At 45.5% G+C, this 22,793-nt stretch overlaps 1 protein-coding gene across 2 annotated transcripts in view; it reads right to left on the bottom strand.

Annotated features, from left to right (window-relative positions):
- Positions 1 to 22,793, bottom strand: part of POLR2D (RNA polymerase II subunit D) — a 616,144-nt gene that overhangs the window by 19,281 nt on the left and 574,070 nt on the right. For both annotated transcript variants that reach the window (XM_078665584.1, XM_078665585.1), the window contains one exon: positions 1,572 to 1,667. In XM_078665584.1, the coding sequence (XP_078521710.1) occupies positions 1,572 to 1,667 (96 nt within the window). The remainder of the gene's footprint in view (positions 1 to 1,571; positions 1,668 to 22,793) is intronic.

The following is a 22,793-nucleotide window of genomic DNA, read 5'->3' as shown; positions in this document are numbered from 1 at the left end:
GGAGCGACTAAAAATATTGATCGCTCATGTGAAAAGACAAAGGAAAAAGTAGCCCCTAAAACAGTTGCTAGAATAGGGCAAATGTAAGGCTACAAGTATTAAGGAAGTGTTCTGTGGGAGGAAACAAAACAAGAAAAGGAGGTAAAAATAGGAAGGATTAACCACTAGCAAGCGAGCCTTTATAAAGGACACTCAAAGTAACAAATTAAAAGCACTGGGGGGGGGGGGGGGTGGGGGGGGGAGGGCTGTAAGCCCACACAGCATATACATGTATATTCGAGACAGTACATGCCTGATCAGATCAGAGACCTAAAAAGAGAATTTTCTTCAGCGAATGAAAATGCACCATAATTCATTTTTTGAGGGAGAAACTGGACTTCCTAAAAACAATATGCCTCGGGTAATTGGTATTGGTTGCTTGCCTTTGCCTACCCTATAGGCTTAATCTAGGTCTATGTGAAAGTCTGAAGGCTCTTTCAAAATAACCTGAAAGAAGTCTGTCGAACTCCCTGAGTCTCCTCCTTAAGGTTTCGGATGCATATTTAGTAGGATCCATTCCTCCAGCCCTTCACATTTAGCCATCAGTAAAATAGTATGCATTTCTAAGTAAAAAACATAGGTGGTAGTCAGTTGGTCTATTTTGACAAATGTCTGGAGCTGTCTTTCTACATTTTCCTGCCTGCAATTTAGGCTTTGCATATCTATTTTAATCTTCCAATAGTCCTGTCACACAGTGGTCACTCGGTTTCAGTACTCAGTCTACTTGAGTTAGGTGCAGAATCTCGATTGAGGTTTTCTTACAGTTCACGGGGAGACCCAGCCTGCTTGTTGTAACAGCCCCCAGTTTTCTACTGAGTGTATTTCTGTTGGGATGAACCACTTATAGTTCCATAAAGATGCACATTACAGAGTCTGGTAAATCAGCCTCAAAAGTTTAATTTGAAGTTGCTTCCATCTTGGGTAGAGTTTGTTTTCATTAAACAGAAGCATTGAAAATCCAAATGTCATTATTGAAGGCTCCCAAAGTCAGCCATGTTTGCCATTTATGGCAGCTATATCTGGACATTCTAGATCTTTCGGTCTTATAAATCTAAAATATGCCGATTTGGTCGATTTCTTTTTTTTAAAATGCTTCAGAGCAGGGATGAAGACCTATCTTAAATCTTAAATGACATGTGATAGAAATACATTTGGCTCTCAAGCGTAAATCTGAATCTATCCGCATTTAGTATGTGAATTTCCATCAAAATTAAAAAAAATCCCCTCTGTCCCAAACAGCCCCGACTGGTCTCCAGTCTATATTCTTTAGCCATCCCAGAATAAAAGAACATTTAATTAAGGTACAAAAAAAAGCACCTGAACTGCTTCATAAATTGAAAGGGTACATGGTTCACAGCCAAAGGATCGCTCAAAGTTGATGATCAGGGCCCCCAGAAACAATTTTGCGACGATATATACATTTGTTAACATTTTAGAAAGCCAATAGCCAAAATAATACAAGTCAACAGGATCTGTTCGCAATTGGAAGTGGCATGTGGGGTGGGTGTTCTACTATTAAAAAGAACAATCACCTGGGTATAAGAGCCTTCGCCTCCTCTGCTGTCTCCGGGCACAGATTGGCCAAACACGCTAACTCAAACTTATGGAGCTTCTTCTGCAGCAACAAACTGTAGAGGGAGAAAAGAAAGGTATGGCAAAACTGAATGAAGCATGGATAGAATTAAACTTCACCTGCACCATACATTATGGACAAATACAAACTACATCAATGTGTTGTGACATATACATAGGTCAATCAATTCTCAACCTCTAACGTTTACTAAAAGATCAGTGAACAACAAACAAAAATCCTCATTGAAAATGACACCTATTCTTATGTCCAGAGCACCTCTCATGCTGGGGAGTGTTACTCTCGCAGCAACAAACCTGGGAGTTGGAGAGTCTTAGTAATTGCGCACAGCTTGTGTATTTCCCGTTCCAGTGCTAAGATCAGTGTGGAATTGTTGGGACAGAAACGATCCTTGCATGGAGATGGACGTGCACCCCTGCCCTGAGTGCTCCAATTATATTGATGTCTGGATCCCTAATGCTGATTTTTGATGTCCTGTGCAAACACAGAACATGTGTGTGAGCCATGACAGACTTGTCTCACAGATTACAGTGTTTTTGGTCTAGGAGGGCTGCCTAAAGTGCTACCCTCGCAGTAGTGAAAGGCTACTGCCTTTGCAAGGAGTTAGGTATACACAAAAAAACAATGTCCCAATAGGTAAAAATAATATAGTCAATTAATCAAGCATGCACATCGCATTGCTAGCAGGGAAGAAAAAGGAGAACACTCATTTTGTTTTAGAGCAAGATATTCAATCATCTTATTTTATAATTCATTCATGGTCGGTAATATACAGTTAGAAACAGCACTGCATAAATTGAATTAAATGACAACCAAAACGGACTTGGTGCTCTAGAAAAGGTGACTGTGGTGGTAGTGGCGACGCAAGTGCAATAGTGAACAGCATGAAACGGCGCACTGTGACTCAGGTGCATATAATGTACAGTGAGTGGTTCAAATCATGTGACTGAGTGGTATCACAGATTAAAAACGATTTATTTCCATTGTATGAACCACAATTAGAGGAGTACGCCTATTAATAAGCTGTGGAGTCGACGGCGTTTCGATCCATGTAATTCAGGATCGTCATCAGGACAGGGTTGTCCAACTTGGGGCGTGCTGTAAGGGAACAAGAGTGTATCAGGCCAGTGAACAGGGCGTTGGGGGGGGGGGGGGGGGGAAGGGGGGGGGGGGGGGGGTTGGTGGGGGGGGGGCTTGCCAAATGTGAGAGGGAAGGAACAATTGTTACCGCCGACGACTCCACAGCTTATTAATAGGCGTACTCCTCTAATTGTGGTTCATACAATGGAAATAAATTGTTTTTAATCTGTGATACCACTCAGTCACATGATTTGAACCACTCACTGTACATTATATGCACCTGAGTCACAGTGCGCCGTTTCATGCTGTTCACTATTGCACTTGCGTCGCCACTACCACCACAGTCACCTTTTCTAGAGCACCAAGTCCGTTTTGGTTGTCATTTAATTCACTTTATGCAGTGCTGTTTCTAACTGTATATTACCGACCATGAATGAATTATAAAATAAGATGATTGAATATCTTGCTCTAAAACAAAATGAGTGTTCTCCTTTTTCTTCCCTGCTAGCAATGCGATGTGCATGCTTGATTAATTGACTATATTATTTTTACCTATTGGGACATTGTTTTTTTGTGTATACCTTCCTCACCCAGTCCTAATCGGGTATATGGGTCACACTCCTGTAAGCTTTTACTAGATTGTGTGCAGCCTCTAGGCTGCGAGAGTTCGTACCACTGGTACTAACCTTGAGACCACATTTATCAGGGTCTTCTCCGTGTGTTTTAATTTTTACTACACACGATGTCGAAGGAGTCTCTCTCTTATTCCGAGGAATATATTAAATCCTTGATGGTCGGTCCCTCCCTCCTCTCTGGTTCCACTCCCACTCCTGCTTCCTCTACCACACCCAACACCTCCAAAGTATTACTTGACAAATTGGAGAAACTGAAAAAGAAACAAATCAGAACAGACCTCCACGCCCACATGTTAACGGATTACCTTAGGTCTGGTGTGATCCCAGTGGGACTACAAATCCGCAACACTCCTGCCATTTTCACTACTGATCCTGTTTTCCGCAACAAATTTAGCCATCTCGCAACCACCTGCTCCCGTCATTGGATGGTCTTGGGCATAGACACGGCCATTGAACATAGCCGTCTAGAACTTCAAGAAATAGCTGAACTTGAGAAACAAATTCTAGCAGACACATCGCTTACAGACGCCAAAAGCCTCCTGGAGAAAATGAACACCACCATCTCCACTTTCAACACCTTTGAGGTGAATAAAAAGGTCAACAAAATTCAGAAGGATATTAAAAACTACAAAGTTGAATACACCTACCCTTATCTGAACGAGGAATTCTTCAATACTCCATACAATCCCCCGAGGACACGCAACTGGGGTCGATTCAGGCATAACCAACGAGTAACTTTTTCTGATTCCTCCAATACCTCAGCAGAGGACTCTGGCTCAGACAATCGTCCAGGTCCCTCATCGGCACCCAATCGCCCTCAACCTCTACTCCCACCCGGTTTTTTAGGACAGGGCCGCGGACGCGGACAACCTCCTCCATCAAACCGTGGAACAAGGAATCGACAATACCAACCACAATTGCCAGGAGAGCGTCAAACACGCAATCGATACTACCAATGCGGGCATCAGCAATAAATGAGACGACCTCGACCCCAACCATGGATCTACAAATACCTATCTTCAACCTTTCTGATTACATCCTAAATCAAGATGAAACGGCTCTCCTATCTCGAGGTTTGACATTTGTACCAACTGAACGGACCAACTTCCTTGATCTCCAGTCCAGTTTACTCAAATTCTTTAGAAGAATCAGATTAAGACATTTCTTCTCGGATAAACCAGACGGTACTGCCATCACCCAATCTCCCTTCCGCCCACCCTCTACTTTCAACCCGCCATCCCATGCCATGCCACCAGAAATCTTAGCATTCGAGCGGCTAGTATTGAGAGATACCATGGACCTAAAAAACTGTTCCACCTTCATCCCATACAATCTACCAATGGTGGAGAGAGAGGCCTTAAAAACACTAGCAAAAAGGATGATATCATCATTAAGCCGGCGGACAAAGGGGGTGGAATAGTGATTATGGATACCACTAAATATGACCTGGAAATTCAAAGACAGCTGTCGAACGGGCTCCACTACCAGCCCCTCCCAAAGGATCCCTTGGAAGATATCCGTATTAAAATATACAATATCACCAACGAAGCTAGAGACCGGGATATCATTACCAAGAAAGAATTTGAGTTCCTCAACAACCCAAGCCCTCGGACACCGGTACTATACGTCTTGCCCAAGATCCATAAAAACAGCCAACAACCACCAGCCAGACCCATTGTTTCAGGGTGCGGATCCATACTAGAACCCCTGGGTAAATACGTGGACTCAATAATCAAAGAATTTGTCCCAGAAACAGACACTTACATTCGGGACACCATGGACCTCATCAATACAATAGAGGACTTACCATTTGACACCAGTACTCAAGTCATGGCGGGATTGGATATTGAGTCCCTCTATACCAATATTCCACATGACGAGGGACTACAAGTGATCCAGACTATCTTGATGTCAAGACCCCTACCTACACGCATTCCTACAGACTTCATAATGAATCTACTCCGTGTAGCACTTCAAAACAACTACTTCCTATACCGGGATAAATTCTATCTTCAAATCAAGGGAGTCTCAATGGGAGCTTGCTTTGCCCCAAACTTCGCCATCCTGTTTGTGCACAACCTTGAGAAATCCTTGATTTTGACACCTACTAATCCCTTCTTCCAACAGATCTATTTATGGCGTAGATATATAGACGATGTGCTGCTACTATGGAATGGTACGTCTATAACCCTCGGTCCCTTTATCACATGGCTCAACCAATGCCAAGAACATCTGAAGTTTACCAGCGAATGTAGAAATAACAATCTCCCGTTCCTGGACGTAACCATTAGTGCCGAAGAGGGACTTCTCGGCACCACCTTGTACAGAAAACCCACCGAGAAGAACACCTTGCTTCTCTACTCTAGCTACCATCCTCGTAGCCTACGCGATGGATTGCCATACGGCCAGTTCTTGCGGATACGCCGTAATTGTAAATGGCGAAAAGACTTTTTCCAAGAAGCAGACGTTCTATGTCAAAAGCTGATACATCGAGGCTACCCCAGACGTTTGGTGACCAGATCCAAAAAAAGAGCTTGGTACTGCCATCGAGACCACCTCCTCACTACTCAGCCCAAGAAATCCATGACCAGGATTCCATTCGTCTCCAAATTCAGTCCCCATAGCAACAAGATCAGTATGATCATCAAAAAGAACTGGGCCCTTCTTCGCCCATTTGAACACTTCCAGGAACCCCCATTACTTTCCTACCAGCGGGGTGACAATCTGGCTAGCCACTTGGTACATGCCATCACCTGGCCTAAATCCACTGAAAAGAAGAATACTATAACAGCAGCATGGGGCCTTGACCCTATTGAGGGACACTACAAATGTCAAAACCGCAGCGTATGCAACCTAACAGTAAATACTAAAGAATTCAAATACAAAGGACGCTCACACACACTGAAAAATCATACAAACTGCAGATCGCATAATTTCATCTATGCAATCAGATGCCCGTGTGAGCTCTTGTACATCGGCCAAACTACACACATGATAAAGGATCGCATCATTCAGCATAAAAGCAGGATCAATTGTAAAACACTGACAGCACCTCTAGTGGGACACTACCTAGAACTAGGACATTCAGACAAAGACATTGTATGGCAAGTGGTCGAGAAACCTACCATACCAATTCGAGGTGGAAATATCAAATCCTTACTCAATAAAGCAGAATGCAAATGGATGACCCTCTGTGATTCGGTCAATAGTGGCCTTAACACAATCGATGAGTGGAACAGCACTGTCACTACCTAAATATGAGACCATCCCTGTTAACCACCTCCTTGATACTGGCAACCACACTGTCTCCCTTACATGGTCTGCCTAGGGCATCGCCTGCTAATTTCCCTGCATAATGTAACATCCTCACCATGTATATCAGTATCACAAAAACATGTCAACTGTAAATAATGATGAAATGATGTGCATATACACTGTGTTTATCCCTGCTATATCAGCATCACCATCAAACATGTAAACTGTAAATAATGATGAAACGCTTTACTACGCAGGTACACACACTTGGTGTATACCCCTGCTAACACTGTCTCTTCATACAGTCGGCACAGGGCATGATTTATTATTTTTTTACACTACCAACAAATCTGTACATTGTATTAGTCTCACCATGAATATCGATACTTCCACATAAGTATGTAATCTGTAATTAATGATAATACGCTCCGAATGATGTCTCCAATAATGTCTAAGCAATTACCTACTATTCCACCAGTATGTTTATTATACCTCCATGTCTAAATTTTTTGTCTGGCTACACATTCATTTAAGGAAATTGTACCTCTTGCCATGTACAACTTATTGTTGCCCATTATACTGTCATTGATTCAATCCTATTCGTTGCTTTCCTTTAACCACCTTGGACTAACTCCCGCCTCGCCTCTAGTCTCTCTTCTCCGTTCTCGGTATGACACGGTTGGCTCGCCCCAGTCCAAACCACGCCCCCCATCCTAGCCGTCATCAACCCTGATCCTCCCCCGGCCCCGCCTAGACGCGGAAGTAATCACCGTCCCACTAGCGATCCCGCTCACCAGACCACAGGCTTCGTTCCTGCGCGGCGCGATACAACTAAGGTCAGTACTCACCGGGCTCTTCACCTTGATGCTGCCCCCTTGCCCTCCCTCTGATCGGAATAACACATTATTGATTGCCCTATCCCCCCTTTTCTTTCATAGGACTCGCGCCGTATTACGGCGAACTGAACTCGGCCACCTGGTGCTACCTGCTGGTCAGTAACATGAGATGCTTCATTTACTCACTAATTTAAACATCCATACATGTACAGCCTATGATACCCTCTATTTCCATTACAGTGCCCCCACGCAGGTTTGGAAATAATTCTGACGACCTCCCTCGGTCGCATACTACAACGGTAATCCCCAGGTAACAATTGTTCCTTCCCTCTCACCTTTGGCAAGCCCACCACCCCCCACCCCCACCAACCCACCCCCCCTTTCCCCTCCTCCCCCCCCCCTACGCCCTGTTCACTGGCCTGATACACTCTTGTTCCCTTACAGCACGCCCCAAGTTGGACAACCCTGTCCTGATGACGATCCTGAATTACATGGATTGAAACGCCGTTGACTCCACAGCTTATTAATAGGCGTACTCCTCTAATTATGGTTCATACAATGGAAATAAATCGTTTTTAATCTGTGATACCACTCAGTCACATGATTTGAACCACTCACTGTACATTATATGCACCTGAGTCACAGTGCGCCGTTTCATGCTGTTCACTATTGCACTTGCGTCGCCACTACCACCACAGTCACCTTTTCTAGAGCACCAAGTCCGTTTTGGTTGTCATTTAATTCAATTTATGCAGTGCTGTTTCTAACTGTATATTACCGACCATGAATGAATTATAAAATAAGATGATTGAATATCTTGCTCTAAAACAAAATGAGTGTTCTCCTTTTTCTTCCCTGCTAGCAATGCGATGTGCATGCTTGATTAATTGACTATATTATTTTTACCTATTGGGACATTGTTTTTTTGTGTATACCTTCCTCACCCAGTCCTAATCGGGTATATGGGTCACACTCCTGGAAGCTTTTACTAGTTTGCAAGGAGTTAAGCAGCACGAGCACAGTGGTGGCAGCATACCATGTAGTCATCAGTAGGAGTGAGCAGGGCCTCTTAAGTTGTGTCACTAGAGTGAGATCTATGGGCTCACTCAATTACAGTTCAGTTGTTGTGTGCTTGACTCACCATTGGTCTACATCAGTTTAGTGTGCAGCACTGCACAGTGCTTGTGTGGAATACATTTGCTGGGTGTATGTGTGCCTGTGAGTGGTACAATACAGTGATAATGCAGTGCAGTGGAGTGTATTTATATTAGATGCGTGTACTAAGTGGAAGTGTATCTGTGAATTGTACAATACCTGAAGGATGCAGTGCTGTGCAGTGGTGTGGGTATGCTATATGCATGTGCTGAGTGACTGTGTGCCTGCGAGTGGTACAAAACAAGGAAGTCTCTGGATTCCATTTTGGGAGACTCAGAGTTGACTGGAGGAACACGAGGCGAGGAGGTAGCGGTCATTGGGAAGGAGCCTGGGCACGTCTCCGGAAGAAAATGGGGCTTATAAAAGTATCACAAAGAGTAGTGCGGAGGCCTGGGGTAACATTTTGATACACATATCACTGTGGCAGACATCCAGGTGTGAACCTCTTGTCACTCCCATGGCCTGTGTTGCGGGGCTACCAGATTTGAAGTCACTCCTTCTGTGACAGACTGTTTTATGGAGGAAGGGAGAGTAGAGGGCACTTAAAAAGGAAGCAGACCCCCAACATGAACTTTAAAGTCTCTCCCCGGCCACATGTGAGAGACTTAACGGAGGCAGCTGCTGAAGCTTCAGCGCAAGTAAAAGGGGTGCGCTCAGAGGTTCCAGTCGCTCTGAACCTGCAGGTGTGAGTAAGACTGATTTTCAGGCTAGGCGGCCCCAGGGGAACTTGCCTGTCAGATAGTGCTGGAACACATTTGATTTTAAGAGTCGGGTGGGGCTCCTGAGACTCAAACTACTAGTTGGACTTAATCTGAAAGTCACCAATAGTGAATTGGAAATAACAATTAGCGATAGGGGAGTGGTATTCAGGATTACGCCTATGTTATGTTATGTTATGTTATCGATATTTGTTATGCGCACAGCTGCTCCAGCGAAGGAGCGTCCTGGCGCAGTGACAAGGTAGGACATAACATAACAGGAACTAAACAGGGAAGACCACTAGGAAGACAGACTAAAACAAGAAAGTTTTAATAGCTTTCCGGAAAAGCATAAGGTCCTCCAGCAGGCGGATTTCAGCCGGAAGGGAATTCCAGATGGTTGCAGCTTTAACACTAAAAGAGCGTCCACCCGCCCGGCAGAGCCTGAATCTAGGGACCACAGCAAGAGCCTGGCCTTGAGAACGGAGGGTGCGTGTAGGTACGTAAAAGGACAGGAAGCTAGACATGATTTGGGGGCCTATACCTTTCAGAATTTTAAAGGTCAAACAAAGGACCTTAAAATGGATTCGCTTCCTCACTGGAAGCCAGTGCAGGGAGCGGAGGACATTTGACACAGGACAAAATCTGGGCAGGCCAACAATCGCTCTAGCCGCAGCATTTTGTACCCGTTGTAAGCGGGTAATTTCTGTCAGGTTAGCCCCCACCAGGAGAGAGCTGGCATAATCCAGGCGAGAGATGACAGTGGCCTGGATTACCAGCTGCCTGGTTGGGGCATCAAAAAATTTAAGGACAGGTCTTAAACCCCTAAGGAGGCCAAAACAGCACGCTGCTGTTTTCTTAGTGTGGCCCACAAAGGTAAGACCAGCATCCAGCCAAACTCCCAGATTTTTCAGTTCCGATACCGGAGTTGGAGTTGGTCCCAACTCTGCCGGCCACCATTGATCACCCTATGGAAAACAGAGTCCTGACCTCAGGGGACTTTGTATATTGAGTGTCTTATTTTATTTTGTGTTTGCATATATAAATACTCCCTTTTTCATAAAAGCAAGTATTTAATTGGACAATCATTTATTGCTGCCAGCATTTTGAATTGTCATTCTCTGTGCACCCCCTGAGTCTATCTAACCCCCTGTCCCCCTCCATTTCACCAGAGAAGCCTTGGACTGCTCGACCCTACGAGCCAAGTGCTGAAGGGGTACTTGGCCTAGCTGCTCAGGATCCATAGTAGGTCAGGCCCCAGGACATCAGAAGTAAAAGGTCTCAACTACCAAGTTTGACCCAGTAGATCTTGTTTGCCCTATGGCCCTCTGAACAGGATCTTGACAAACATTAGGGCAAAGTCCTTTGCATGACTTCACAAAGCTGTACAACCCTATCAATTTTCTTGTTTTACATTTTTCCTATTATAGTTTCAACAATCGAGGCTAAAATTGGAGAGGTATTACCTTTTATCAAGCGACTTTGATAATAAAGTCTAGTGCTGCTGTAAGTGTAACACTCAAAGTATCCCTCCAACCACGGAGAGGGAGGCTACAAGTCCCTCATGTTGAGCTATGAAACAACTTAACAGTAGCAACAGTAATTGATGGTTCAAGTGTACACATTTTTTTTTCACTGAGTCCCCTTGTTGAAGACTGTTTATTGTTTACTATAAAGTCCACCCTGTCTCACATCATTGGTTTATTTACTTTTGCTCAAAGGCTTATATATCATTATCGAAGGTAAGTAACTTGTTCATCTGAAAGAGACAATAAGTATGGATTCCTTACCTTAGAATAGATACCCCAGCAATACCAACCCCGGAAGTGGGTCTGCTAACCAAGTTCATACCAGAAAATCCTGGAGAACTGCGTTTCTGATTGCCATCACCTCTGCTCGCACCAGGTTTCTTCTTCACCAAGGAATAACAAGCTTTAATGCAAAGGACGACCCATCGAGAGATGGTCCGTTTTTGCCTGCCCGGACCTTTTTTGGCACCCACTTAGCCAACATAGAGCTGATCATCCAGCCGGAATAGTCTTGTGCAATCCAGATCCAACAATAACGCATGTTTTGGATGCAGAAGGTGGAGCCTTTCCTCCTCAGAAGAAGAATGTGGGGGCAGAAAGGTGGGCAAGGTGATGGTCTGACCTATGTGGAAAGAAGTAACCACTTTGGGAAGAAAAGAATGTCTGGTCCAAAGGACAACCTTGTCCGGATGGACAGCAAGGAAAGGAGGCTTTGAAGATAGAGCCTGGAGCTCACTCACCCTGCGAGCAGAGGTGATGGCAAACAGAAACACACAGTTTTTCAGAGTTAAAAGCCTGAGAGGACAGTTATGTAGCATCTCGAAAGGAGCGCACACAAGATAGGTTAACACAAGATTCAAGTCCCACTGAGGCATTACGAAAGGAATAGGAGGAAAAAGAGGAGTAATGCCCTTAAGAAACCTATTTACAACAGGGGACTTAAAAAGAGAAGGCTGGTAAGGAAGCCGAAGAAAGGCCAAAAATAGCCTTTCAAGGTGCCCAGAGCAGAGCCCTGCTGGACCAAAGGAAGTGGAGAACCTCAGAAAGAGAGGCAGAAAGGGGATCCACAGCCTTTGCAGCATACCAGCCACAGATTTATTCCATCTACAGGCATATACTGTTTTAGTAGAGGAACGCCTGGCTGCCAAGATAACATTACAGACTTCGGGAGTAAGGTCAAAAGCTGTAAACGGTCACCGCTCAATCTCCACCCAAGGAGGTGGGGGCTGGACAGGTTCGGGTGGAGGACCGTCCCCTGCTGCTGCGACAGAAGATCCTGCTAAAGAGCCAGTCTGTTCGGAGGATTGATGGCCATGTACAAGAGCTCAGGTTGCCAGAATTGACGTGCCCAGACCGGAGCCACAAGAACGACATGGGCCTGGTCGCACTTGATCTTCTTCAGCACTCTGGGCAGAAGTGGCATAGGAGGAAAGGCGAATAGAAGACTGCATTTCCACTTGCGACGAAAAGCATCGCCGAGCGAGTGCCGCCTTGGAAATTCCAACGCGCAGAACTGCTGACATTGCACGTTCTCTTCGGTGGCAAACAGATTTAAACAAGGCTCTACCCACCGCTGTAAGAGACCTTGTCCCACCTCAGAGTGACGCCATTCGTGATCCATCATGCACCGGTGGCTGAGTTTGTCCGCCCTGGCGTTCAGGGAACCTGGCAGGTGTTGAACCACCAGGGACGAGCCCTGATGTTTCAGCAATGTCCAGAGACGATTAGCCTCTTGACATAAGGTCCACAACCCCACCTCGCCCTGTTCCTGCTTCAAACCTTCAGACATTGTGGTGTGATCCAGTCCTGGTTTTCCGTTTCCCGGCGGCAGCGTTGCGTCGACAGCAAGGCGAGGAAGCCAGAAAGCCAGGAGCCTCCCTTCAGCTCTACCATCCTCTAGCAGCTCGCTTCAGACCCCCCCCCCATCTATCTATCTTCTAGCGGGGGCAGCGAGCTCCGAGCTCTGTGAACGTGGCGAGTGTTGCGAGTACTGCGGTGGCTCAAAACGGCTTTTAACGGCCCGCAGCAAAAACTCGGAAATCTTGAAAGAGAGAAGAGGCTGCTAAAGGCTGTTAAAGACGCGGCTGAGGTTCTGAGGAAATCCGCGACGCGAAACCACGGCCCTGAACAAAGGATCAGCAATTGGCACCTCCAGCGGTCAGCCACAACTAAAAAACGGTATTTTGCCGATATTTGTTGGCATTTTGCAGCTTCCGCGCCCACACCGCACTACCCATATTCCCCCGCTGCACCCCCTCCTCTGCCTGCCTGGGGGACGGGCACTGATAACAAGCTGATTTTAAGCTGTCACAGGCTGCTTGAAAGCGCCGTGAATCCCAGCTCTTCCTGATTGAACTCTTGAACTCTTTGTTGCAACAGAGCAAACAGTTGCACAGCTGCATAGTTGCACAGGGCAGAGTCAGAGCAGAGGGAGAGACAGAGGACGGTTTTTGGGACTGCAGAGCAAGGGAGCAGGGGAACAAGCAGGCCTGGTGTTCTTGGCACTCCTCAGCTCCTGTTCGGCACCCCCCGTGGAATAGGAGTGTTTGGAGTGTTGAAGCCCAGCTGCTGAGCCCCTGCTGGAGTGCTGTAATCTATCTGCAATCCATCGGACCCAGGCGGTCCAATGAGGTCGGGAAGAATGAGAAAGGCCATGCCACCCAAAACAAGGAGGAGAAAAGAAAAGATACAAAATCCTAGTGCTCAGCATAACGCCAAACAAAAACTCATCGCAACTGAGCAGGACCAAAGTGAGACAACAGCACGGATGCGACCTATTAGTGCCACATGCTCTCACCGACCCAAGACTTACACAAAGTTCAATTTCCTAAGGGATGCAGGGTCAGTTCTTTATTCCAGCAATGCAACCCTCACAGGCCTGCAACCGCCACTGCTACCCCTACCCCTACAAAAGCAAGAACCCCTCCCAAGCCTTTTGACCCAGGACAAAAGCGGGGCGCCACAGCATCAAGGCCAGCAACTCAAGCTCAAACAGCAATTGCCAACACACCCCATGGGGGCGAAAGAGGCAGGCAGCACATCTCCTGCGGCTTCTGCAGGAATGCCTGGCAACTTAGGATGCTCCCCAACAAACAACAGCCGACAAGGCAGTACTCAGAAGATTCCGATTGCAGAACACAAGCCCCAAAAAACAGCTGCTCCACCATCACAACTTGATGCCAGGGACGGGGACTGGGCCACCAAAAAAAAAACAAATATGCGAGCTAAGTCAATGCAGACTGAAAGGAGAGAAGATAGGGAACAAATCAGCGTAATTAACTCAAGTCCCACAACTAATAAGATGCAACAAAAAAAAAACAGGGATGAGAGCGAAGCCAATGCAGACTCAAGAAGAGAAGATTGATAACAAATCAGTACAATTAACCCCAGCCCCACAACCAACATGATGATAACAAGCATTGGAAATGCAATAGGTCTCGCATTAGAAAAGTTGGAGCTATTGGTCTTGTAAATGACAAATATTTTATTTATTTGTTGGTTTTTAAAACAGCTAAATTGATAGCTTTGTCATTTACAATGCCAATAGTTATAACTTTCGCGAATGTGACACCTATAGCATTTGGAATGCAACACTGAAGAGAGGGTGCTGCCACAGCACTTAGTCATTCAAACTAAAACCTCCCTCCTCTAGATTTGCTTGGTGTGTTTGGACCATGGAGGCTGCGAGCATTGGAAGTTTGGGCACTGTGGCGGTGGTGTGTGTGTGTGTGTGTGTGTGTGTGTGTGTGTGAGGGTCTCTGTTTACATTTAGAGCTGAGCATAGGTATATAACAACCTCCCGCCTCACGGAGTTCACCGGTGGCCTACAAGTTGGAGACCCCCGGGTGACATGCGCAGGGCCGGAGGCTCCCCGGATACATATTTTGGCACCTGTAAGAAGTGGTGGACGGACGAAGTGGGAGAGTGGTGGGGGGGGGAGGGGTCAAGTGGGGAGGCTAGAGAATGGAAGATATCTCGTGACGGGCTCCTGATTAGCTGCGACTTTGTGCTGATAAAATGTGTTTTCATGTTACAGCTATAGAGATGCACCTGCTCTCTCGCGCGCTTGTCCACATGCCACAAGCCTGTACTGTACTTCCCAAGACACGTCTGCTAGGATCACACACCCTTTTTGCTATGTACAACGGAATCCAACAATTCCACAGTTGCTGCTCCACTCAGTTTGCACTGAGCTCAGCAACTTAAACCGGACTTTGGCCACATTATTTCTAATTTGCTTATTTGCTGCTTTTTGCACCGTCTCCATAAACGTGTCCCTACTTCGAATGAAAAAAGACTCATCTTTTATAAAAAGTCGACAAAAACACCAACATCGCTGGATACATAAGAAAATGGAATACTGTATTTGATTTAGAAAGTTCTTTTTACATATAGATAAACTTGCAAGTTAAGGAAACAATGCCAGCGCCCAAGGGAGCTTAGCGGGGGCCATAAGCTGCTATCAGACTCTCAGCGGAGCATTTGCATAAAATGACTACAGCTGGGTCCTAAGCTCTCCAGAGCCCGGGGGCTCCTGGGCCCCCGGGGGCGGACAGTCAGGTTTGTCTGGGAACGGTAAGTGCGGGAGAGAGCGAGCGACGAGTGGGCATAGTGGAAGAAGTGGGGGGATGAAACAAAGAAAGAGAGAAGGGGCGAGAGGAAGAGGAAGGATAGAAAGATGAGAGATGGAGAGAGGGGAAATCGAGAGAAATAGAAGAGAGACGAGGGAGAAAACAGATGCTCACAGATGGAGAAACAGCATGAGAGAGGTTGTGTGGAGATATATAGAGAGAAATAAAAAAAAGACAGAGAGGGGGTAGCGACAGAGAGAGAAAACATAGGAAGGGTGACAAAAGAAATATGAAAGCGATATATTAGGGAAAATGCGATATGAAAGGACAGAGCGTAACAGAACGAGCTGTCAAGAGAGGGAGACGTAGAGAGCGGGAGACCGTGAGGTAAATGGAGGAGTGTGAAACAGAGCGGGAGATATGAAAGAGAGGGCAGGGGGAAGACACAAGCCGGGGAAGGAAGGCTAGGTGGAAATAATGGAGATAGTGCAGAGATAAAGTGAGAGGGCGATTCAGCTAGACAATGAAAGATAAGAGTGGAAATGTGTGAAACACTGACAGAGGATTGGAGAAAGAAAGAAAAAGAAAGTGGGGGGAGAAGGGAGCAAAAAGAGATGAAGGTGGGACACGAGTGAGGCTGAGAAACAGAAAAAAATATTTAGAAATGCAGCAAGTGTAACAGAAATAAATGATTTACTAAGTAGGACATTTAGAGTGAGAGAAAAAAATAAGAAAGTGGGACTGAGACAAAGAGAGGAATGGAGCGGGAAAGTAGAGACTGACAGCGAGGTGTGAGAGAAGAGAGTGATTGGGAGAAATGGGCTAAGCTAGGAGAGAGAAATGAGAAAAAAGTAAGAAAGTGGGACTGAGACAAAGAGAGGAATGGAGCGGGAAAGTAGAGACTGACAGCGAGGTATGAGAGTGAGAGAAGAGAGTGATTGGGAGAAATGGGCGAAACTAGGAGAGAGAAATGAAAAAGGAGAGGCTGAAAAAAATAACACGGCCTGGCGGCCGTGAGAGAGAGGGGAGGTGCTGGCGGCTGGGGAGGGGGAGGAGAAATTCGAGCAAAATAACACGGCCTGGTGGCCGTGAGAGAGAGGGGAGGTGCTGGCGGCCGGGGAGGGGGGAGGAGAAATGCGAGCAAGGCTTTGTGAAATGCAAGCAAAATAACACGGCCTGGCGGCCGTGAGAGAGAGGGGGAGGTGCTGGCGGCTGGGGAGGGGGAACAGATGGCGAAGACTGGCGATTTGATGCTGTGCACGCGCATTTTAACTCATTGCGCTTGCGTAATCGAGTCCACGGCTGGAGGATTGGAGCTGGTTGTGTTTGGTGGTGTGTACTGAGTCGGTGCTGCTATACGTGACAGAGGTTGATCCTATGCGTGTTCTAGCCCAGTCAAGTCTGAAGTGGCTTCCACCGTTACCGTAGAACCTGAAAATCATCTTATCTGGAGTCATGACAGAGCGGGGCAGTAAAATCGGCAAGCAACGACCTGCAACTCCGATTGCTTTGGCTTCGACGGCCATCCAGCCGGACGTGAAGTTGCTGTAGAAGGTAAACCCGGAGGGAAGAAAGGAGCTAACCAACTCAGTTAGGACAAAACGGATTCAGTAAGGAAATTACCGCAGGGCAGTTTTATCCCCTAAAAGTAAATCTGTTCTCACCGTCTGGGGCAGGTGGCTCGAATACTGGCAGCGATAATGTGGATAAAGAAGCTCAACCTGTGCCAGGTGGAGGTTATGTTGCTGAGGGACAAAACAACCAGTTATGCGATACTCAATCGGTCGAAAGTAGATATATAGGGGCTATTCAAGAAGTAGATTCTGGACCCTGGTTGCATCAAAACGAGGAGAGCATTCGTGAAGTGCCACCGATCGAGGCTGTGACAGGCTGTAGTGTTTTATCTAGGAAACCCGAATCGATATTCCTATTTTATGCCCTTGTCCGGTTATAATCAATAATATCCATACAACGGCATAATAATCATATCCATAATTCAGTCGTAGCACATGCTGTCACATTAAGCAAGGCTACTTCTCCGGCCCCCTAGTAAGCACACCGAGTTCTCTAAACAAAACCAAGCCTCCAGCAACCTGGGAAATCCCCCTTGCTTTTGTTTTGATTTCGTCCTAGAACTCCTGTAAAACACTGTAAGAACGGCCAGTTCTTAGTGACATCTTTATTGACGTCTTATGTCCAACCTTACGTCAAACCCAGGCACCTTTCAGGTATAAATATACCAACGTTGCCTTAAGCAAACACACGGTGGTGATTCTGGAGCAGAGCAGCTATCTACTTGCCCGAGAGCCCAGCTGATGCGAGAGCCCACGGACGCTGCCCCTCCTCTTTGACGCGCTGAGAAAGACGCTGTCTTTTCTCCTGCCGAGAAATCCAGCTCTGGCGTTTCCAGCCTACCCTTGCGGGTTGCTGGGATATCGAGCCCTGAGAGAGAGATACCAGACCTCCTGCTTTCCAGGTACGGAACTGACTAAACCCTTACAGAGAATTCTTGAGTCAGATTCTTGGCAAAACAAACTTAACTTAAACTGCTACTTACTTACTCCTTCCCACGTATTAGGCTTAGGTCAGGTACACCGGGGTAGGCATAGTTAAAAGCACCAGTTGAGTACGATTAGTCAATGTATATATGTATGTATGTATGTATATATTTTATCTATTTTAAAGTATCATATTGCTAAGAAACCATATCAATGCTTTTACAGTATTATTTTATAATCCTCCTTTTACTGTACGCACTTTACTTTACCATGAGTATTACAATCGTGGCAATTCATTTCTCTTGTATGAGGAAGAAGACTGCTCAATAAATAACACCTTTTATTGAAAACGCCTGTCTCTCTTTTCTCTGCATTCTGGTGAAACTAAGTACGCACATTTGACTGAGTGAAATAGCTGTCTATTGTTTTCACACGACTCTAGAGATACACTCTTATTCAGGGAGAGCAAAGTTGTCATGTTATATGGTTGTCAGAAGCTAATCCCTTCTTGTCTATCCAGGGAGGTTCAACTCCTCCTCGTTTATTCGAGAAAGTTTCTAGTGACCTCTGAGCGAGCTGGCAAACCTTAAGTCTAATATAGTCAGTAGAGACCTAGATAACCTCAGTCCTACGTCTACACTGCTGAATATATTAGTCCAATGCGCAGCGCCTATTGGGAATATAGGAACTACACTACAAGGCCCTGTTTTAGAGGTGGCGCTAGGGACAGTCTCCCTAACCTGGGCTGTAAAGCAGGAAGGGGGAAATTTAACATTCAGGGATTCCAGCTCTCAGTTTAAAAAAAGCCTCAGAGGATGTGACGGAAAAGGGGTCTAAGGAGGTGGCTATGTCCCAGATGCTATGGAGAATTTTTTTCCCCTCACAGATGAATCGGATATCTCAAATGCTAGTATCTCAGCGAGAAGTGGAGAAGGGGCCTCAAAGTGGAGTAGTAGTAGTGGGCACAAAGATTTGACCTGTTTGAGTCAACAAAGAAAATCACAATCCAAAAGGGAAAAGAAGAAAAAAAAAGGAAAAACCCCAAGAGAACCATCAGACAGGTAACATAGGGGAATTAAGATGGGAATACTCCTCCATGCAGTTAATGTTTCCAGAGGAGAAAGAAAGAGGACTGACATTGGTAACAAGCATTGGAAATGCAATAGGGCTCGCATTAGGAAAGTTTGAGCTATTGGTCTTATAAATGATTTTTTTTTTATTTATGTGTTATTTTTGAAAATAGCTAAATTAATAGCTTTGTCATTTACAATGCCAATAGTTATAACTTTCGCAAATGTGACACCTATCGCATTTGTAATGCAATATGTGTTGCATTTACGTGACTTAGATGTATTGATATTACAAATAACAATGGCTTTTAATTTTTTTAAATAATGAATACTTAACCCCATGCGCGCTACGCGTTTTCCTGCTGTGCGCTGACTTTTTTATAATCCCGCGGTTCATGACGAGCTCAGCTCGTCATGAGCGTACGACAGGCGTAATTTATGACGAGCTGAGCTCGTCATGAGCGTCGAAGGGGTTAAATAAAAGTTATTGTAATTTATAATGGCAATAGCATAAACTTTTGTAAATAACTTTTGTGACGATTATGTTCAGTGCATAATATTGTGACGAAAATCCAAGAACAGAAGTGAAATAGTAACATCTTTTTGTGACATTTGTAATAAAGCTTGAAACATTGAGAGAACATATTTGAACCAGCTGTTGTTGAATGGTTGCACAGATTGATGGTGTGGTGGCGCGGAGTGATGTGGTGGCGACGAGTGATGCTGTGGCATTCAGTGATGCTGTGGTAGCGCATAGTGATGTTGAGGTGCCCCTGAGTGATGCTGCTGAGTGATGCTGTTGTGATGCGATAGATAAGAGTGAGGTCGATAGATAGAGGGAGAGCGATAGAGGGAGAGCGATAGAGGGAGGGCGATAGATAGATAGATAAAGATAGATAGAGTGAGGGCGATAGCTAGACAGATAGAGTGAGGGAGATAGATAGATAGATAGAGGGAGGGCAATAGATAGAGTGAGTGCGATATAGACAGATAAGGTGAGGGCGATAGATAGACAGATAGAGTGAGGGCGATAGATAGAGTGGGTGTCACTTTTCTGAACTTCGCTTGAACCCCACTAGTGCGTGACTGGAACGCAGGAAAGACCCTGTATTTAGCTGGTGGAATAGAAACATGCATCAGTATGCCTTACAGTGTGGTGACACCACTTCTATCCCACCTGCCCACCCCCTTATCTACTCTCTAAACCCATTGACTCAAGAGAAAGAAAGAAAGAGAGAAAGGGAAAGAAAGAAAGAAAGGGAAAGGGAAAGAAAGAGAGAAAGGGAAAGGAAAAAAGAGAGAAGGAAAGGGAAATAAAGATAGAGAAAGAAAGAGAAATAAATAAAAAGAAAGACATAGGGAAAGAGAAACTAAGAAAGAGAGAAAGAAAGAAAGAAATAAGGGAAAGAGAGAAACAGAAAAAGAAAGAAAGAAAGAAAGAGAAAGAAGGGAAAGAAAGAGAAAGAGAAAGGGAAAGAAAGAGAGAGAGAAAGAAAGAAAAAGAAAGAAAAACAGAGAAAGGGAAAGACAGAAAGAAACAAACAAACAAACAAAAACAAATAGAAAGAAAGAAAGAGAGAAAAAGAAAGGAAGGAAGGAAATGGAAGGAAGAAAGACAAGCATTGGCATAGCCAATAGGTCTCGTATTTGGGACCTTATAAGTGTTTAGCCATGCAACAGTTGATGTTGTTGCACCAAGGATATTGTGCTGGATAACTAAAGACTTATAAGGTGCCAAAGGCGAGACCTATTGGCTATGCCAATGCTGGTTAGAACTTCAAAATGCTGTCCCTTTACTGTGGTCAGGAAATTCAAAGTCTAATACCACGGTGTTAGCTTTGTTATGGTTGCTTTCTAATGTGTTTGAAATCAATCCATTAAACTCACCAACTGCTTGTACAGAGAGCAGATCTCAGCAGCATACTTTCCAACGAGCTGCTGCATCCCTCACATACTACGTGGGCTAAGAAAGCAGATGTGGTCGTCATCAGAGATGGCAGGCTTTCTTTTGGGGGGTTAAGGGTGGCTGGAGGCTTTAATTAAAGGTGTGTTTTATCTTGGCTAAGTATGTTTGGTAGTATAAAAAAAACGCAACGTATGCTAAACTGCAAGACTGGAGGTCCATTCCGTCTAGCAAGTGGCTGCAAGGAGGATGACTGACATCTAAACTTCGCCTACAAACTTTTACAAAGTCTCACACAACAAACTTAGAAAAGGTCACAAAGTTTATTAACGTTATTGGATGTATGTAGAGCGATCACTGGCTAGGAATTGAAGCGCTTTACGACAAACAGAACACAACTCCAAAATCACAGGTGGTTACCAAGGGGTTACGGTCTGTTATTACGATCAATCATGTGCTCTCAAGCAAAACTGCATGCATTTATTTCAAGTACAAAAATCTGCCTGAAGTAAAGTGAGCAAAGTCGATGTGCGAAAGAATTCTGCCACTAAAGGTTTTTGCAGACTTTTTTTTCATGCAAGGCCTACTTTTGAATTATTTTACCATGCAATCTTCGAAAAGGTTTCTTCAAATCGTAACTTTTAGACGGCTCCATTATTTCATTTGTCGGTGGTCAGAAGACGAGGGGAGGGCACTGATGGAGTGCGAGAACATACAAGAACATCGCCGAAAAGAAGCTTTTAGGGGCGGGGAGCGGATCCCGTCAAAGAAGTGTGAAACAGCAGGGATTAATTAAATGTAATTAGCGCACGCTGGGGTGAATGCCTGAGGCCCAGCTGCCTGATGCAAGGAGGCTGGGAAGCAAATGGGAAGCTCGGGCAGGAGGGAAGCCGGATGGGGGCGGGAGAGCCTGGTGGGGGGGCGGGAATACGAGCGACGGGAGGAGAAGTTGATGCAGGCGGAATAGGGAGATGCGCGTGCTTGTGTGGTCACGTGACCCGCTTTTGTGGCCACGTGACCTCACATGCACTGTGAAGAAACGCCAGTGGTTTCACTAGTCGATCGAGCACTTGAATTCTCGATCCCTCAATGCGCTTGCGCGCATTGTAGGTCACGAGACCTAAAAAAGGAAGGAAGAAAGGAAGAAAGAAAGAAAGAAAGAAAGACATTGGTGTGGTAGCTAGTATGTGCTGAGTGACCGAGAACTTAGATGTCTGGTAAAACAGACACCCACGTGGGCAGCTGGGCCGACCTGGTTTCTGTACACAGAGCTCAGGGGAACAGCCTCAGCAGACTCCAGGTTTCACTGAGGGCATTTCAAAGTGCCAGACTGCATTTTAACTCGGCTGACGTCATTTCAATTGAAAGGCAGACATTCGGGGAGGAGCTCGTCTCCTCGCTCTACAAATTACTAAGTGACTCTACCAACAAGTCGAAACAAGCAAAAGAAGAAGACCTCAAACACACTTACAGTCACATATCACATCCTAAACAAAAACACGAACACACACACCAACGGAGGTCACCACAGATACCTGAAAACCAAGCATTGGCTGTGCAAACACATATGTTAAAACACATCTGACAACAGGAACTGCATCTGCCATAATGATTTGCGGTATGTAATGCTGACCTGCAGCGTGCCCCCGCACCCCCTACCCTTTTGAAAATAGAACCAATTTGCCCGAAAACAATGACGTGCAAAAGAAAGGCCTGAACTGGGACCCGGAGTGGCAGGGACCCGGAATAGCTGCTGACGTGATGTCATCTAAGAAAGAAAGCAGCTTCCAAGGTGGCCAGGTTGGGCTATTTCCCACACAGATGGGTGCCATTTTTCCCATTTGTGCGAGGAAAAAAAAAAACACCTCGCAAGGGAGAGATGTTTGGGCTGGGTTGTGCTCTGTGTGCGTGTTGTTTGGTGCCTTATGAATGT

Source organism: Lissotriton helveticus, chromosome 11 (assembly GCF_964261635.1).
Source record: "Lissotriton helveticus chromosome 11, aLisHel1.1, whole genome shotgun sequence".
Taxonomy (NCBI): domain Eukaryota; kingdom Metazoa; phylum Chordata; class Amphibia; order Caudata; family Salamandridae; genus Lissotriton; species Lissotriton helveticus.
This window is presented reverse-complemented; position numbering and strand designations above follow the sequence as displayed.